The sequence below is a fragment of the Myripristis murdjan genome, chromosome 20, assembly GCF_902150065.1.
Source record: "Myripristis murdjan chromosome 20, fMyrMur1.1, whole genome shotgun sequence".
Lineage (NCBI taxonomy): Eukaryota > Metazoa > Chordata > Actinopteri > Holocentriformes > Holocentridae > Myripristis > Myripristis murdjan.
Window position 1 is genome coordinate 13,832,548 of NC_043999.1, and position 18,776 is coordinate 13,851,323.

At 43.8% G+C, this 18,776-nt stretch overlaps 2 protein-coding genes across 7 annotated transcripts; one reads left to right on the forward strand and one right to left on the reverse strand.

Annotated features, from left to right (window-relative positions):
• Nucleotides 1-397: 397 nt before the first annotated feature.
• spice1 (spindle and centriole associated protein 1) lies at nucleotides 398-9,315 on the reverse strand. Of its 5 annotated transcripts, none has more exons than XM_030079612.1 (18): nucleotides 9,221-9,315; nucleotides 8,844-8,936; nucleotides 8,020-8,067; nucleotides 7,796-7,936; nucleotides 7,293-7,395; nucleotides 6,654-6,772; nucleotides 6,383-6,471; nucleotides 6,068-6,210; nucleotides 5,829-5,951; nucleotides 5,419-5,705; nucleotides 4,850-4,981; nucleotides 4,520-4,643; nucleotides 2,794-2,895; nucleotides 2,235-2,662; nucleotides 1,649-1,835; nucleotides 1,483-1,561; nucleotides 666-744; nucleotides 398-587 (listed from the first exon to the last, which is right to left on the reverse strand). In XM_030079612.1, the coding sequence occupies exons 2-18, from the start codon at nucleotides 8,934-8,936 to the stop codon at nucleotides 528-530; spliced, it is 2,337 nt and encodes a 778-aa protein (XP_029935472.1). In that variant the 5' UTR covers nucleotides 9,221-9,315; the 3' UTR covers nucleotides 398-527. The 5 variants fall into 5 exon arrangements, 4 of the variants coding, with proteins under 4 accessions (XP_029935472.1, XP_029935473.1, XP_029935474.1 ...); XM_030079613.1 differs by lacking the exon at nucleotides 9,221-9,315 and adding an exon at nucleotides 9,154-9,216; XM_030079614.1 differs by lacking the exon at nucleotides 9,221-9,315 and adding an exon at nucleotides 9,021-9,039 and having other exon boundaries at nucleotides 681-744.
• Nucleotides 9,316-10,717: 1,402 nt separating this feature from the next.
• shisa2b (shisa family member 2b) lies at nucleotides 10,718-17,564 on the forward strand. 2 transcript variants are annotated; one of them, XR_003930184.1, is made up of 3 exons: nucleotides 10,718-11,664; nucleotides 15,751-16,999; nucleotides 17,306-17,315. XR_003930184.1 is itself a non-coding variant. In XM_030079619.1 (2 exons), the coding sequence occupies exons 1-2, from the start codon at nucleotides 11,364-11,366 to the stop codon at nucleotides 16,320-16,322; spliced, it is 873 nt and encodes a 290-aa protein (XP_029935479.1). In that variant the 5' UTR covers nucleotides 10,718-11,363; the 3' UTR covers nucleotides 16,323-17,564. The 2 variants fall into 2 exon arrangements, 1 of the variants encoding a protein (XP_029935479.1); XM_030079619.1 differs by having other exon boundaries at nucleotides 15,751-17,564.
• Nucleotides 17,565-18,776: the final 1,212 nt, after the last annotated feature.

Below are 18,776 nucleotides of genomic sequence, written 5' to 3' on the forward strand. Positions count from 1 at the left end.
ATATGATATAAAGTAATTTACTGTAATGTATCCCTATGCATTAGACAAGACAATGCTACAGACATTCATAATTAGTGTAATATCTCCCCACAGGACCATTTAGTGCCTCAGTTGTCATAGAGTAATAGGTCCAAATATATATGCATTTGACTAAAGACGGCTATTGCTGTAGATGTAGACTGTGAAATGGTCATTTTAAGAGAGAAAGGCCTGTTGTCTGTACTTTCAAATTTAGGTATTACATTACTTCAGAAAGTCTCGATCTACTTGGTGCCAGCAATGATATCTAGATTGTTTACTGGTTCCTTTGATACAGGATTGTTTTGGGTTGTTTGATCCAGGTGGTCCATACTAACACCGACCCACTCAATGGTTAAGCCAAAAAACACAAAGTTCACTTGTGAAAATTAACACATTTAATTCATTCATTTAATGATGCATAGATAAAAACAAATAAAAACATAATAAAAAAGATCAGGTTGTAACATCTTCAGGCTTCTCAGGTTGAATAATTGTTTCTCTTCCTGTCATCTCACATGAGCAGACAAGGCAAACCAGCCCTCTCGTTCTCTCAACTTGTCCGCCGGCTGTGGAGAGAGCAGATGATTTCTTTACATAAAACTGGCAGCAGCACAATGAAAGAAGAGTGTCTGTGTAATGTATACCTTGTGTGTGTGTACCTGTGTCTTTCCATCTCTGGTTTCTCCCCCTGGGCTTTGTGACAGCACCTCGCCACCAGCCGAGCTGCAGCACAGAAAGCGTCACAAGAGATCACTGAGAGACTCGGTGTGCGTGACAGGTGCTCCCTTCTACACACACCTGTAACTAAAGTCCTCACAGGCCTTACTGGACTGATAACCAGCACTGTCACTGTACACGACATGTTCAGTGTGGTATGTTCAAACTATAGTCTAAATGTCTGGTCAGTTTTACAATCATTCTCAGTCCTGTTTCTCACTCCTGTTTAAAGGTTTCCTAATCTCTGCTAATTCAAACCTGAAAAGAGTTTTACAGCCATTTAAATAAATATTAGTCAACACCACACATCTGCAGCTACAAAAGACAACAAGATGTAACTGAAAAAAAACAACAACAAAAAAAAACAGTCAAATTAAATAACCAGAAATCATGTTGCATAACATGTAATAAAACTGCACACAGCATGCTCTTATCCTCCCAGAGTCTCCAAACCAGACACCAGGATTTCTTTTGGGACCACAGATGTCTCAGTTAGTGGCAATGAGAAGCTTTTCTCTACTGCAGTTATTCTTTGTGTAATTTTAAATTTAAAAAAAATTGCCTAGTTTAGATTTAAATTGACTTTTTAATTCTACTTTTTGAAGCATATGAATGTATTAAACATGTCTTAAACAATGTCTCTACTGAAAACTCCATCTGATTAGCAGTTACTGCAGAGTACAGTAGAAATGAATTCCTAGGCCTTGTCATAAAATACCTTTCTCTGCCAGGTGAGCTACTCACCGTCTCCCACCACCACTGGCCTGCGACAAGGGGTCCTGTACAGGCAGTAGCATGGACACCTCTGGGGTCCCTTCTCCCCCTGAGAAAGATATGACAAAATGATTTGTAATGTCACAGACAGTCAGCCAGACAGACAGAGAGATAACATGTCACTCATCAGCCATACCTGCTGTGTGTGGGCTGACGGCGGAGGGAGGTATTGGGGAGATGGAGGGGGACACTCTGGCCGAGCTGCTCTGTCTCTGCTGCTCGATGAGCCCCAACAGTCGGCTCCTGGCCGCTGCACTCTGCCTGTTCAGCTCTAGGAGGCGCTGTTCAACGGTGCTCGCACTGAGGCTGTCAGGCATTGCTGCCTGGACAAGAAGGCAGAGACAAGTACTGATTAAATGTTTAACATATGTGTCATATCTGTCAAGGTGAGAGAAACATTTCAGTTTTGTATGGATCTGATGCCACATGCAGTAAAATTTCATTTTATTTGTAAAGTTTAAGAAAAACTTCTCACCATTCTACAAAAGACAAAATACAGTTTGGTTGTGTATCAGTAAAATTACTGTCATTTTATGTTCTACTGGCCTTTATATGATTAGCTACTGCATTTGCTTTGCAGCAAAATGACTTCTTCTAATTTTTTCTAATTTGCTAATTTGTTTTGTTTGGAGACTTAAAGTAGACTTAAGAAGAGGAAGATGTTTAAAAACTGGATAAAAAATAATAATCAAACAGCGAATAAATATAAATATCTATCTCACCTGTTGAGTAAGACGCTCTCCGGTGACAGCCTGAGAATTTTGATTAGCTCTCCCTGTGCTGTTGGACAGCCTCCTCTCTCCAGCACTTGGAGGCGTGGCTCTCCCTGCGCTGCTGGAACATGACGCTCTCTGCTCGCTGCTGTCGTTAGGGGATCGTCTGACCTCTGACCCAAGAGTCTTAGCTTGGTTCAGCTGAGTCCTGATCAGCTCATTCTGTCGGGTCAGCTGAGTGATCTCAGCCAGCATGGCCTCTTGAGACCGCTGTGGAGGAAGAGGGTCAGAGGTCAGGGTCAGGGAGGAAGTGGACGGGAAGCTGGTGAGTGGCAGGCTGGAGAGACTGTTGGACAGGACGCAGGCCTGGACGTCCTCGTAGGAACACGTGGTGGCAAGAGGAGGTGGGTCGTGGTGCAGCCGCACAGGGTGACCGACTGGTGAAGAGAGAAAAAATACAATAAACAGGCTCTTAACAGCTGAGTGACTACATGGACTAAATCACTCTGAGGAATAAAACTGGAATGAGAAAGTAAGAAAATAGAAGCAGAGAGATTGTCTGTTTTACCGGGACGGTGCTGCCAGGTGTCTCTTTGTTGAGGAGGGGAGAGCAGCACCGCGGGAGAAACCGGCGCTTGTGTTCGCTCAGGAAAGGGCCCAGTCTGACAGACTGAACAAGACACATGCAAACCAATCATGCTCCACTGACCCGGGCTCAACATCAGAAATATCACGGAAATCAGAACATGACCAAGTGCAATATCCAAATTGCATGAGCTGAAATTTTTGGATGTCATTACAAATGAAGTGTTGTGCTGCACCACAGACACGCCAGCCTATGAGCTCTATTCTCCAGACATAAGAAATTGTGTATGTTTGGTACAGACTAGGGTTGTCCCGATCCGATCGTGTGATCGGAAATCGGGGCCGATCACATGACTGAAGACTCGATCGGGACTCGGACGTTATGTCCCGATCAGGTATCGGATAATAATATATATACATATGTATATTTATTGTCAGGGTTTTCCCTGCCTTATAATTTCTTAGGCGCACCGCCTAGACGTTTTCACCGACCGCCTAGATCAAATGAACGCGGAAAGGGGAAAAAACGCACATCGACATATTCAATCTGCGGCTCCTTTAGGAATCTGTTGTTGATGCTAGCTTGGATTGTCCGGAGGGAGTTAGGCGGGTACTGGGCCATACGTCATGAAATACTGACAACGGAATTAACCAATCACTGCAGCGAATAGTTTCTGCGTGCACGCTGAGAGGATGGCTTTCAGCCGCGACATATCCGCTGTAGGCTAGGCGGAGGGGGAATGTATGAATCGCCTAGCGCGAAAAACACAAGCGCTCGCAAATACCAGTGATACAATGACAATATAGCGACTTTCCAAAATATCCCCAAGTGACTTAATAACCTAACGTTAGTCAGAAACTTATTTATGTAACGTTTGTTGTGTTCGTTTTTATGCTGCTATGCCGTGCGCTGGCTGCCTTCCCATCTCTCCTTCGTTCCACTTGCTGTTCGCTTCGCTTTTCACACACAAGCACCCAGCCCCCCCGCGCAGTAAGCTATCAGCTGTATACTAGTTTCCAACCGCTTGGTTTTTGTATTAATTTCTGTACTTTATTTTATTTCCTGCTACTGTTTGTGTTTGTACATATTTTGTCAGTATCTTAGATCTTGCCATTTATGTTTGTGTGTGGAGACATTTGAGAAAATAATTAAAAATAATTAAATTATAAAATGTTAATCTAATGTCCAAATAAATCGGTTAATCAATATCTGCGTTTGCCAATTAACTGCCTTTTATCAAAATGCAGTTCGTTAAACACTTAAATTGTTATACTAGCTTCTTCATTTGTCTCAAAGAGTGCATTTCATTTCCATATTGACCTATCTGGAACCGCGGTTGTTTCTTGGCAATCATTAATAACATATCATTTCCTGGTTTTATAGAAGTATCGGATCGGGACTCGGTATCGGCAGATACTCAAAATCAAATGACTCGGACTCGGACTCGGGGGCAAAAAAACGTGATCGGGACATCCCTAGTACAGACCCTGGCAAAAATCACATCATCATCATTAAAATATTTTTGGGAGAAAATGAAAATCATGACGCAAAAGTTATTATTCACACTAAAGTCATGAACCATTTTGCACTGGCAATATCAAGCAAAATAACTAGAGGTAATTTTTTTTACTATATTGTTCAATCTCATCATTTTCCAAACCAATACGTATGCTCACACAGAGACACCCATAATAACCTGTAGCTGTACCTTTAACGTTGGAGTCTTGAGGTCCACAGTCTGTGTGAGCTCCCAGAAGTCCAAGTCCTCCCAGCGCCACCACCACCGTGTCCAACTTCTGATCCAGCTTTTCCGTGTGCTGCTGCAGCCCCGCCTGGGACACACCACAGCAGAGCCACACCAGCCAAAGAAAAAAGCGAGGGATTCAGACAATTCAAACTTGCTTCATGGACATGTGGAAGATTCTGTTGAGGCTTCACTGCAACATAACCTTCAATTTTTTCATGGACACATCTCCATAGGTGGAATCTACTGATGGAGGATGCAGAAAACTCTGTTGTGTGTTGTGCTGAGTGTCACCTGCAGGGCAGCGCTCTCCTCTCTCAGAGCCATGACGTCAGCAGTGAGGGCATCGATCAGTGTCCGCTGCTCTCTCACTTCCCCCTCGAGCCTTCTTCTCTCTTCAGCCTCCTTCTGCGCCTCCTCCTCCCTCTAGCGGGACAAAGGGGACAGAGAATGAGCTACGTTTAAAAAATGTCTTAAAACTAGGGATGTACCAGCACCAAAACATGTATCAGATATCAAGAGGATACAAGACTTCCAACATGGCACTGTAAAATCCAATACCAAAGTCCAGTTTATTTGTACAGCCCTTCATCAAGGTTTCACATGACAATGTTTTAATGGAGGAAAAAAAAAACACTCCAACCTTAGACCCTCATTGAGAACAAGTAAATGTAAAAAATGTAATTGTTAAAAAAAAAAAAAAACATCATCATTCACCAAAAAAGTATACCTAACTGAACCATGACCTGCAGAATCACATTTTGGGGGTTTTGCTTCACCCTTAGTATACATATACAGGAGAAGGTTGTATGTATATTTACATATGTGTAGGAGGGTGTGTTTAAAACAATCAAAAAACAAACCTGTCTGACAAGGTGCACCAAGCGTTGTAGAGTGGAGACCAGGGCGACAGAGAACCCAGTGAGGCCTGCTGTTTTGTGCTGCTGTTGACCTGGGATTGATGTAGGTACTGTGTCAGGACTCAGGGAGTCCAGCTCAGCCTCCACCTGGCCCAGCATGGCCTGTAACAGGCCCAGACTGGACTGCTCCCCACCAGCAGCACTGACAGCAGAGCCATCCAGCCCTGAACTCTGAGAAAAACACTCTGCACGAGTCTTTCTGCTCCTGCTGGAACAACCGCTGTTCCTGCCTGGGTAACACACATGCATGAAAACAGATTTCACTTCATTTTGTTTCAGTTTATTTCTTATCAGGTCATGTAAACGCATCTCTTCAACTCTTCATCAAGAGTAATTTTTTCTGTAGACGCTACCTGACTGGTTTAGGGTGGACTCAGGATTCAGGACCTGAGTAACCAGGGTTGAAGGGTCTTTGCCTTCCTCTGATTGGCTCTGTCTGGACCGCAGATGCTGAACTGCCACTGTGGCATTGAGAGCTAAAGATGGAAATGAAGCAAGTTCACAGTAAACCACCTAAATTAGCACGACATTTCCCCCATCCATATCCAACTTATACACTTTGGAGGAGCTGAATGAGTTCCTCTGTTCCCACCTGCTGGGTCTGGTGCAGTGGCTGATGTACAGGGGGTTACAGGAACACCACCACCTTCTGCCTGGAGCTCAAAGTTGGGACAGACCCTCTGCTGTCGCACCACTCTGCTCTGATTCTTTAACTTCATTTTCCGTAAATTGGCCCTACAAAAAAGTATGTTGAGTGATGGTGTGATGAAGTCAAGGTTTGACACTTTGCTAATAATCAAGAATATATTTCTTTTTCTTTTTTTTCCTAACAAAGAGGAACAGTCGGTTTCTATTCTCAGATTGTGGGTACTGGGTAATTGGGAAGTTGTGTTGTAGACATTAGTACCTATGTATTACATGAGATTTTGAACTGGCAGCAGGACAGGTATCACCGTCACTGTGCTCTTCCTCAGAAACTTCTAGTTCATTGAGGGCCTGGAGGGAACAATTTTACACAAACATACATCAATAGCAACCAAAAGTACATGCAACAAATTGAAATGTAGGAACAATACAAACAAATATATTAGACACAAATGGATGAAATATGCACAAGCAAAAAAACAAAAAACTAGTCTTCCACTTCCCCACTGACAAACACACACCCCCACACACACCTGTTGGTCCATCATGGACTGGCTGAGGAGTGACAGCTGGGTCGGAGGATCTGGTCTCTGTAACACAGGCAGTGCTGAGTCAGACTCACAGTTGGGAGCCATAGTCACACTGGGGTGCCCTGTTTAAATACGAATACACACAAAATTATTTATCACGCAACCACAGAGTAACTTCTACAGGTCTTACAATAATGCACGCACTAGCATGGACGCCTTAACATAACTAAAAAGATTTTTTTTTAAAAATATATATATAGAAAAGATAACTTTGCATGCCATTACAGTGCAGCTGGTATGGACATTGACATAACAGGCACAGATGCACAGATGCCATATGGGTGCATGTTGAGTACAGCTAATTCACTAAGAGTGCCACCAGTTCCTCATTACCCTTGTCAGCATAATGAAATTAGTCATCCTTTCCATTTTAGAGTCACACAGCCTGAGCCAGGCAAGGCAACAGTAAGGCTAACTAAAACACATGCTTAGGTTTGTGCCACCAACAGTTTATCAAGACATTGTTTGAATGGGTATCTACAAGCAGAAGTTGAATATGCAGACTGTATTCATATTTTTAAACCCGTTTTATCCACTTAGCACTTTATGTCTATAAAACAGAGTGAGTGAGCAGTTTGCTACCAGTCTGTCTGCGTGGAGCATCTCCAAACAGGTCCTTGACCACAGCCATGGCTCTGTCTGAGCGGGCCAACACGTCCTGCAGCAGCAGCTGGTCTGAGAAAACCTGCAGCAGCACACACACACAAATCACTGCCAACATGACCAGCAGCAATAATCACAGAGTGATTCCACCACAAACTTGATTTTAAAATTCAATACACTTTCATCTCAGTTTTTAGACACTGTTTTATCCCATTAGCTAATGAGAAAAGTGATGTTCAGTGATAAATACAAGCTTTCTAAGGGACAAGCACTTAACAGTATGGTGGTGAATTTCCAAAATTTCATGATTTTGTGTTTCTCTATGTTTGTAAAAACCAGGAAATAGTCAAGAATTATTTCCTAAATTTTTAAACTTTAAAAAACTGTCAAGGACTGCTGCTAGGGAAAATGTTAAAACAAGCAATTTCAACTAAGCAAAAAAGCTCAGCTACTGATGGTAACAAACAAATGACCAGACACACCTCCCTGATGATGCTGAGGGTGGCATGGTCCAGTGGTGCAGGGCTCCCAGGCTGTCTGAGGCGGCGCTTTAGGGCTTTCTCTTTCAACTCCCACTGAGCCACGGCCTTGTTGTGGGACTTGTGAATTTCATGACGATGATTCTTAAGGGAGAATAAAACACACTTAGCATGAAAAAAGAAAAAAAAAATCTTTCACAGAGGAGGCAGACTGTCAAACACCTTACCAGCTCATCAGGTGTCAGCTTGTGCACGGAGAGATCATTGACAGTGCTCTGCAACCAACAACAAATAACCGACATTAGTTTACCGCAGAGCTAAAGCGATAGCTGATTTGGTGGTTATACTAGTGAGTGAGGGGATAGATTACTGAGGAGAAAGAGGGTGTACAATCCTATTAATTTCAATGGCTCTTAGGCTGATGGTAGTGAAAGAGCTGGGTTTCTTTTTTATGACTATGTACAGTACAGTAGGGGAGGGGAACAAATTTTTTTCCCACCTCTTTTTTTTTCAACTTTAATTGATTTCTTTATTATTGAATTTAATTATCATATGAAACTAAACAAACTAATGAATCTGTTGGTATCAAGCATGTCATGGTAGGCTGTTGGCAAGGGGATTAAATATTGCTCCAAACTTAGGCTAAATTTTGGCAAGGAAAAAAATGGCATTTTCAAAGGGTCTGTTCACTTCTGACTTCAAGATATCTGGATGAAAATGGGCTCTAAGGGCACCCATGGCTCTTCCCTTTGCAGACATGCCCACCTTACGCTAATCCCATGCAGTTTGTGGCAAAAGTCATGCAGGTTTTTTGCATACAGTACAAATGAGTTACTTTGGCCTAATCTAAAATGGTGTATTTCCTCACACTGGAGCCTTAATAGTGCTGAGTTGCGTAAATTGGGATTGACTGGAGAGCTGAGACTGTTGTGGATTCATTGAGGCCACTTGTATTCATGTGTGATGATGTTTGCTACTATAGCAGCCATTTCATACATACATGATTTTATACATGCAGCATTTTGCAGACAGCTGTGCCAACTGGACTCACCACCCACTCTCTCCTAGGAGCTGCTGCCTTCTTGGGCCGGACAGGCCTTTTCCCTTGAGTGTGCTGTGAGCGCCCCAGCCTCACAAACGACATCTGTTTACAGAGCAAAATGACCAGTGAAACAAAGTTAGCATTACGCATAGCCGAGTCCATCGTTCACATCTTTTTATCCTGTACCATGTGGCTACACGGCCTTCACCAGCCATTGTGGTCAGTGAGTGAAAACTTCTCCTGCCCTGTTTAGAAACGTCTTGTGTTTTGTTATTTCGGTAGCTGTCGTTAAACATTAAATATATACTATAGTACACACGCTTTAGCTACGATACGGAGCCGCGGTGAGCTGTAAGAAGAGATGTCCTGGTTTGTTTATATCTCACCTTCACTTTGAGACTGAACCGTTGTGTGTCACTTTTCAACAATGGCGCGCCACTTCCTGTGTTGTTGCCATGGACGCCGAATGACAGTAGAGCATGACGGGAAAAGAGGTAATATTTGAAAAGAGACGGTAAATCACAGAGCAGGAAAACACCACTGCTAAGTTTGTATAATTTATAATTCTGTATAATATTTACAAAAATAAACGTGAGGATGCTGGTGGGAAAACAAACTGTCACGGCGTCAGCAAAAGTAAGCGTTAACGGTCACGCATGCGCCGTAACGCCGTTACCGTACAGCGGTCAGTTGGTACATTTATGTATATGGTATTTTTTGCCATTATAATAATAAGATTAAGTACACATAAAGAATACACTCTTCCAAAATAAAATAAAACGTTCATCAGTATTTTCAGTGGTAAAAACACATAGGTTTTGACAGATGTTCTTCGCAATTGGGCAATGCCAAAATAACAAAATAACACAAATAACTCAAATGAGTAAAGTTCCCAGTTAATACCAAATTGTTTTTCTTTTCTGGCTTTGGACCAAAAATATGATATCAGACATGTGACCTCTTTTTTTTTTTTTAACATCATCGTTTAATAAAAAAAAAAAAAAGCTATTGAGTTTCCAGCACACTGACTGTTCAGCATGTTTTAAAGGTGGACAGTTTTATTTTATCTAACCAGTCTACCAATATGTTCTCTATAAATTTTCCCTTTTTCTGTTGTATGCAGAGACACCGGTCACTATGAAGACTAGATCCTTGTATTTAATCGCTTGGCAGGTAAAGTGGCCAGCTGGATCACATCCTGTAAGCAGGACATCTGCATTAAACCTGGTGGGCGTTTAATTGATGTGGTGAGGCGTTGTTCTGAACCAGCTGCAGACAGATGTCCTGCCCGAGAGCGCACATCGGGTACCACCACTAGATGGCGATGTCAACTCGCAAAGTCCTTCGCTCTTGGCTTTTAAGTGTGTATGTAGGGGGAGGAGAGGACCCCCCCCTCCTCCAGGCGGACTACTGGACAAATCTCAAAGGAGTTGAATGTCCATCAGGATCCAGCGAGCGACAGAGTTGGATTTTTTTTTTTTTTTGCGAAAACATATATATCCTAGCGAGAGTTACCTGGGGCGATTCTCCCAGGCACGTCCCAATGAGGAATAATGGCTTAGAGGTAGTTGCGTCAAGTGAGCCGCAATAAAACCATTTACATGACTTGCCTTCAAAATAAAAGCGTAAAACATATGTAGGGCGGTATATAAAAAGACTATGCTCCACTGCGGAGAACTGTGTCCTCTTAAATAAATTCTTCAATTTCACTTTGGTAGTTTATTATATTCAATCAGTTCAGTTTTCCTCAGTAAACGTTTTATTTTGAAATCTGTAACCGGAAGTCACACTTCATTGCGCTTTCCTTGACACTTCTAATTGTTAGGGGTTATTTCGCGGAGGTGTGTGTCTGGATCAGAATTACACGCCTCTCTCTTGCAAAAGCAGGGCAGACTATGCGCGCGTTAGTTCAATTAAGCAAGGCGCGCCCGGACAGCTTATTGACTTTTACGAACAACAATGCAGACCAAGTCATTAAAGTTTGAAAAGGTAACTTTGCGCATTGATCTGGTGGGCGCGGGACTCCAGAGTGACAACAGGAGTGCTCCTATGGATTAGGCTACACACAGTGTTTGGTTTCGCTGCATCTCCAGGGAGAGCCATTTGAGGAGCGCAGCTCAAGAGGAGACAAGAACAGCCTCGCTGCCGCGCCAGAGGAGATTCATTAGGTCTCTCTAATGCTGGATTTACCCCGAGCTCTGGGCTCACAACTGGAATATTAGGCTGATATCATTTATGTGGCCATTTTCACAAGTTTTGTTTCCTGAATTCCATACGTATTCTGGACAAACTTTGGATAAAATCCTACGCGAGCCCTTTTGGAGACGTCGGATCTGTAGCTTTACGCGCAGGATTCTCCCAACAAATGACATCTTCGAGGTGGTTTGCTGTTATCCCACTTGATTCCCTCGTTTTCTTTTACCGCGCTGATCCACGGTATCACTCCCCTGACCAGGTTAGACTCAGGGAGTGAAAGACTCGCTGTCTCTTTCTGTGCGCCAGAGTGCGGCACGGGCGACCTGGCCGAGGATGTGGGGAGGTTTCCCGATGTCTGTCACCGTGGTTGTGACTCTACTCCTGGTCATTATCGACGTGAAAGCCAGCGGAGAGTATTGCCACGGCTGGCATGACTCCCAGGGCGTCTGGAAAGAGGGATTTCAGTGCCCGGAGAAGATTGACGGAGAGGACGCAATCATATGCTGCGGGAAATGCGAGCTGCGCTACTGCTGCTCCAGCACTGACGCACGGCTGGACCAGGGCAGCTGCGACAACGACCAGCAGGCTCAGGAGCCCGGGACAGACAGCAAGGAGAGCAAGGACACCGGGGCAGGTAACAACCTCCTGGGATCTACCTCCAAATCTCTACAGGGCCTACTGTTACCACCAGCAGCCTGCCATTAGATTAGCCTACTACTAGGCTGCCTGCTACTACTACTACTACTACTACTACTGCTGCTGCTGCTGTTACTATACTGTTACTAGAACTAATATCGTTACTGTTTATAAAGAAAAAAAAGCCTTTTTGAAACTTAAAACGATTAACATTTTCATAGAATTAATCTAAAACAGCAAATAGGATAATAAATAGAGAATGAGAGGATAATACATTGTGCAGAATAACTAGGCAATTAAAGGACATAATTTAAAAGCAAATGTAGGTTATAAAACTGAAATTTAAGATGTTACACTTATTCTGCTAGCCTCATGGCAGGAAGGTTATTCTAGACTCTGGGGACTGATAGTAAAAGGCTCCTCATTTTTAGTCTTCACTGCTTTGCATGTGTTGCAAGACTTAAAAAAAAAAAAAAAAAAAAAAAAAAAAAAAAAGATTTTGACCCCCCACCCCCCACCCCCCTTGCCAAATGTCTAGACGCTATAACCTGGCGTACACGAATGTATTTGTTTGCATTAAATATAGCCTGAACGAGACCTATGTATTTTTAAATTAGATTTCATGCAAATGTAATTGAAAGTGGCGCACTCTATAATTTTAAGTGGCCGGTTGGCCGACGCCAGTTAAGGCGCATGGACAGGAGGTCTTAAACTTGATATTGTAAACTTAAGATAAGAATGCTGGCGGCAGGCGGCCTATTGCGTACACACTAGACCTTCTGGGTTTAGTTTCTATTCATAAAACCAACAGGCCTATCTCCCCAAGAGTTTAATCTACCCCTTGTCTCAGTTGGCAACGACAGCTGCAGAGGAGACAGTAGACTCCCTAGAAAACCAGTTAACTGCACAAATGGCAAATTGTGCGGTGCACTGTTATAAATAGCTGTGTTTGTTCTGGCTGTAACAGTGCACAGGCCGGGCTCAGATCGCACCGTCCCCACGGGGATCAAGTTTGGACTTGACCGGATCCTGGACAGTGGCTCACCGAGGCGCTGACAGCTCTGTTCATAAAAAACAAATCGCGTTATGTATCATTTCCTGTCAGACTTGTGGATTCTCTTTCCCATCCACAGGCAGGCTCCTCCAGGGATCCCCGCACTGTCTTCTCCTCGGTGTCTGTGTGGGCCTTTAGGGGAATTCAGACTCCGATTTGCTTTCAACACGATCCTCATATAGTCTGCATGTAACTTGCATTTAGTTACAGGAGGCGTCACTACCAAAACCAACCCATACTTTCCAGCTTATATGCTCTATGAGGTTTCAGTAGGCACGTGTATGATTATGGGTTTTCATTCTATTTAACAGGATGTTGATTTAAAAAATGCGCTGGGGATTTTACACAACTCCGTTTATCATTTCCTTTATTCTCATGAGGTTAATTAGATAAAGCCTTGCGGAACTGAATCACATATTAAATAAAAGGTGAACAAGCGGATGACTGTACTACAGAAAAACAGGGCAAATAATGGACATGAGAGAACAGGGTCACATAGGCTTACTTCATGCTTCCCTTGAGAATATGCCTTCTTTTGTACTGGATACTCACCTCCAACTATAATCTGTCATTTGCTGAAACTATCATGCCTTATCACTCCAGGAAGAGGTATATACACTTTCATACAGTGGACTCCAGCCAAAATAACTTAAAGAAAAGCAGGGTTTTTTCCCCTGCCAAGGACAAAAAAAAAAGGAAGTATTTTGTCGTGCAAGGCCCAGTATGTACATTTCATTCATTTTTCATGCACTTGGCAGCCTATTAATCATCAAGCAAAGATACACACTGTAATGTCAGTGTATAACGGGCAGGAAATTAATAATGTGCTCAACATGAAGAAACATATGGTATTTAGGAATAGGAGAATGCCCGTGGGATAGCTCTAGGAGAAGAGAGAGAGAGTCCAGCCAGCTACAAAGGCTTTGCCCAAAACAAGAGCCGAGGGGAGGGGTCTGCTCTTGCTGCAGTATGGCTGCCACAGCTCAGTTCCAGCAACAGGTGTGGAAGAGTGACAGGGAACAATAGGAGCAGTTCTTTCCAAGATGAGACACCCATCACTTGAGAAACACTTTAAAACACACCTACTCTTACAAAAGAAACATATGGATAAAACAGAATGTCATTTTTTAAAAAAATAAAATAACATAGTATCCTTGACAAAATGGTATCACTTTTACAACATTCAAATATTTAATGCAGACGTTTAAGGCATTAAAAGAATTACAGTGAGCGTTTTGGACTGGAATTCCACAGTGAAAGTGATGCAGTAACAGAGGCAGAGCGTTTTTTTTTTTTTTTCTTTGCAGTTGCTAATCCTCATCAGCCATGCAGAAAAAGGGAGTGCAGCAGGAGATATTGAGGTTGAGGCCATATAAGTGCAGGAAAAGAGGGCATTGAAAGGCTCTCTGGGATATTTCTGGTCTTGTAATTTATATGTGTTGCCAGTGCCGTAACACCCTTGCTGAAACGGCTCATGTAAAAACCTGTTTATGGGACGGCGTAGCTGTAAGATACGTCTGCCTCTGAAGCTGACACCGCTTCATGTCAATGGGAAATGGGTCATGGTCCCAGGCCGTTGATGTCAGTGTGTCCCAGCCTCTCGTACCACTGGACTGTGTCTTTTGTCACCTGGACTTATTGCCTTACCTAATGTGTGACCTCCAGCTTTTAACAAGTTTTCATGCTCTAATCCTGTGAATATTTGAACCTCTGAAAGGTTCCTGAAGGCCATGTGTGTATTTCAAAGAGCCCAGGAGAAAAAAAGAAACCTGTGCCAGTTGCCACCTTTCTCCGGTGTACAGTTACACCTCATAACACCCTGGCATATTCAAAGTGGAAAATAACTACACCCTGGGAACAATAAATCAGAACAAATCACTTCTAATATAACATTTGCTTTATTGTAGTCTCGAGGTATGTGTGTGTGTGTGTGTGTGTGTGTGTGTGTGTGTGTGTGTGTGAGAGAGAGAGAGCAGAAACATGCCGGTGAATGAATGAGCGAGGAAACACCTTGGCAGTGACCTCATATTGCCTCTCACCCTGTTGCTGCCAGCAACATCCCCTATGTGCCTTCACGGTTGGGTCAAAAAGCACAATTAGAACAAAACACAGTTGTTTTTAAAGCAAAGTGTTTACTCGCCATGTTTCAGTTTTATTGTCCAAGCTTCTCCTGCTCGCTTTGCAGATTTGCCAAAGTTCAGCTGGAATTTGAATCTAGCCTTATAAACACTGAAAGACTTTAAACTGTTTGATAGGGCATCCACTTTTTTCATTACCTAAATCATGCTGAGGAGGGAGTGACAGTGATGAATTCGGAGAAATGACAAGCTGAGTGATGAAACCATGTGAGTGTAACACAGATTACTAGTATGATTTGCTGTTGCAGGTAGATAAAAAGAAAGAAAACTTTGATTTAGGAGACTGAACAACATTAACCTCCCATTCAACTACTTTAAATCAGTCAAATAAAAGACCCTTTTCTAAGTATACGCCAAGTAGTTTAACTTCAAGACTTATTTTAAAGAGGGGGCCATAAATATGTGGAGAAAACGAAGGGTCACAAATATCTGCTGGCAACATGGCTTAAGAATGTCCTTCATGCAAACACACACATGCACAAAAACCACCAACACACCCTCTTGGGGGCAGAGTCAAGAGGAGGGTGAATGGCGGGGTCACAGTTGGGTGCAGAGGATTAGAGCAGATCAAAACAAAGTTAATAACTGCTAATGAGAGCCTGGGGCTCCCTGGGGACCCAAACCCAGTGTACCTCTACCTCTCCGCTCATTCTTTTGTTTCACTGTCTCACCGGATCTCCACTCACATGCAGGAGCTTGTGACATGTGAGAGTGTGAGTCTGGTGCTGCTTTGAGGTTTAACTCAGTTATCTTCACTGTTTTTCCTGTGATATTATGATGCAGTTTTGTACAAGTGGCAAAAAATGTATGTGATATTTAGTTTAATGCAAAATGATAGCACATTGTTTTGCCTGTTCACTAATTGTTGTGCTCTCTTTCTCTGTCTCTGTAGTGCCCATCTATGTGCCCTTCCTCATCGTTGGCTCGGTGTTCGTGGCCTTTATCCTGGTGGGCTCTGTGGTTGCTGTGTGCTGCTGCCACTGTCTCCGTCCCAAACAGGAACTTTCGTCAACCAGTGGGACAGGAAGTGGGGCCGGTGGTGGTCGTCTCCTGGAGACCATCCCCATGATGGCTAGCGTGGGCACCTCCAGAGGCTCATCGTCCCGCCAGTCGAGCACAGCCACCTCCTCCAGCTCCTCTGTCCCGACTGCTGCCTCCCGTCCTGCTCCCCCGCCTCTCATGCGTGCCCAGGCCTCCTGCTGTCTGCCCCCTGATGCCAGCGTCTTCGTCAACATGCCCACCAACTTCTCTGTGCTCAACTGCCAGCAGGCCACCCAAATCATGCCTCACCAGGGACAGTTCTTGCACCCGCAGTACATCGGTTATGCCCACCCTGTTTCTCCAACCCCACCCTTCCTGGACCCTGCGCAGGCAGGCTACAGACCCATCCAGTCCCCGTTCCCCCCTCCCACCAGTGGGGCCAGTGTCGCCAGTGAGCCAAAACACCCACCGGTGACTGTGTGAGGCCACCCTACAGACCACTGTGCCACTTTGTTGTGAAGACTAACTTGTGAAGTGTAACCTGTGAGGGCCGTGCCAGAGACCTTGTGGGGACGCTGCCAGAGTGGAAAAAGAATGGCATGGAGTCAGGCTCACATGAAGGACTCATAAAAGCTTAGCTGGCAGCAGTGCCTGTCGTGCCATTGTGTGTGGTGTGTGTCTGTTCAGTGTGTCATACGATCCCTCGGTGAGGGGCTGTGAGCTTAGCTCGGCCTAAGATGGAGGAAGAGATAGATGCATATATAATTTGCTGTCTTTATACAAAGACAAAACTACATATTGATGGATAATACTGCACAGATGGGTTGTACAGCACAGCTCACTACAGCCTGCAGTTCTTATAGAGGGTGTGTGTTTGTGTTTGCATGAATGTGTGTGTTTGTGTGAGTGTGAGAAAGAAAGTGAGAAAGAAAGCTTTGTGGGCTTGTGTCTGTGCAGGAATGAGTGAGGAATGAATGATTAATAGCAGTAAATGGTATGTAATGTGGATATTCATGCAAAACAAATTGTGACCACATGCTGTGTATGTGCCATGTGCACATCTGCATTTGTGAATGGTTTATACAATACACTATGTTTGTGTTTTAAGTATGACGAGATAAAGTGTGTGAAAAGATGCGGTGCATGTTTGTACTGTGTGTGTGTATGAGTCGGAGTGTGGGAGAGAGCAGAAAGTGCAGGGATGTGGTTATACGAGTTGTGAGTAAGTGTGTGTAATGGGAAATGCAGGTGGTGTGATGTGAAAGGCAGCCACAATCTCCCTGTAGGCCATTTAAACTCTAATGAAGTGAACACAGGACATGGACTGTGACGGTCCACCTTTACTGTAACCCCCCACACCCCAAGAAAAAAACACTGTCCCAAGCAGAAAAACACACTCACACACACAAGAACCCACAAAATGAAAATATACTCATGCAATGACTGGCAGTAAATGTACCAAAGAGGTGTGAGTGTGTGAGAGAAAGAGGGAGACAGAGAAGTAAACCTCTCAAGATCCGAGTAATTTATGCAGTAAAGTCTGCCAACTGTCCCCTTCTCCCTCCTGTGAGAGGTGAGTGTGTAAGTGTGTGTGTGTGCGCTTGTGTATTTAACAATCCCACAGTTCAGTGCATTAGCTGAGGGCACTGGAGTTGGAGCTGGACGATTCCAGGGCACTTCTGACATTTTCAATATTTCTTTTTTACACTTTGGCCAGACACATAAATGACAAAATTAACACTGGTATGCCTTATTGGTTCTCAAAAATGCCTTGTAAAGTTGGAGCATTTTTTTTTTTTTTTTGCTATCCTGTGTGCTGATGTGCAACTGGCTCTGTAATGGGACTGGTAACTCAGTAACACACAACTTCAGGAATGTACTGCTCCGCTGAACATGTACTCTGAGATGTGCCATCCTACCAGAACAGGTGTGTGTACGTGCCTCATCTACTCCAAGCACTATGTCCTTAAGATAGGCAGCATGTGTGAGACAAATTAAGAGTCAAAAAAAAAAAAAAAAAAAGGAGGATGATTTGAGGCCAAATGTGTTCCCTCGCTCTGTGAAATACAGTGATTTAACACAGGAGTAACATTTTTCATATGAATTCTAATAAATGAACGACTTTCAAAAGGAATGCTGTGTGTTGAGACCTTGTGTGTTACTGTATTTTATCACCTTCCAGTGTCATAAATATACAAGACGCATAATTTGTGCTTTAAAACCATGAAGAGAGTAGTCTGTTGCCATGGCTTCAAGGCCTCTATGGGGTGGTTAGATTTACATACACTTGGAAACAAGGCTCGGGTAACAAAGAAACAAATAAATTTTAAACTCTGGGAACGGGGCTGCACCACAGAAGTCTTTTTAGAGAAATAAAAGGGTAGTCAACAGATTCTTAAACCCCTTGAATCACACACGCAAACGCACATACACAGACACACTAATTACACACATCCTCAGACAGAGCAGCCACCCACAGTGGACCGAACAAATACCTGTCACATCGTCTGACAGACAGAGCAGGAACAACAAACCACAACAATGGACCGCTTAAAACTCTGACGACTTCCTCTCAGCCTGTGGAGGTGTAGTTCTGGCACACTTCTATAGAAATCTGGCAAATGTGGAAAGTGGAGCGGGGCGCTGGGGAGCCATTGGGGAGGAGTTGAAAAGCATAAATGGCCCTGCGGCTCCTGCTAGGCCCCGACCCGATGGATTATCCATACTGGATGGGGCTGCAGTCAGTCCAGGCTGGGCCACGTCCAGGAAGGTGGGCGGCAGAGGGATCCCCACCAGGACGCACGCAGCGGCCAGAGGGGCTGGGATCTGGATTAATCTGCTAATGGCTGGCCTGCACTGACTATCATTCACACAACCCGCACAGAATGGGAGCGTGAGAAATGTTTGACTCTGTTTCGCTATGAAATCATATGTATC

Coding starts and splice junctions, on each gene's coding strand:
- spice1 (XM_030079611.1), bottom strand. Junction 5,706..5,828: donor GTCCACCCTAAACCAGTCAG/GTAGCGTCTACA, acceptor TGTGTTACCCAG/GCAGGAACAGCGGTTGTTCC. Junction 1,562..1,648: donor CGTCAGCCCACACACAGCAG/GTATGGCTGATG, acceptor TATCTTTCTCAG/GGGGAGAAGGGACCCCAGAG.
- shisa2b (XM_030079619.1), top strand. CDS start 11,364: ATGTGGGGAGGTTTCCCGATGTCTGTCACCGTGGTTGTGACTCTACTC. Junction 11,665..15,750: donor GAGCAAGGACACCGGGGCAG/GTAACAACCTCC, acceptor CTGTCTCTGTAG/TGCCCATCTATGTGCCCTTC.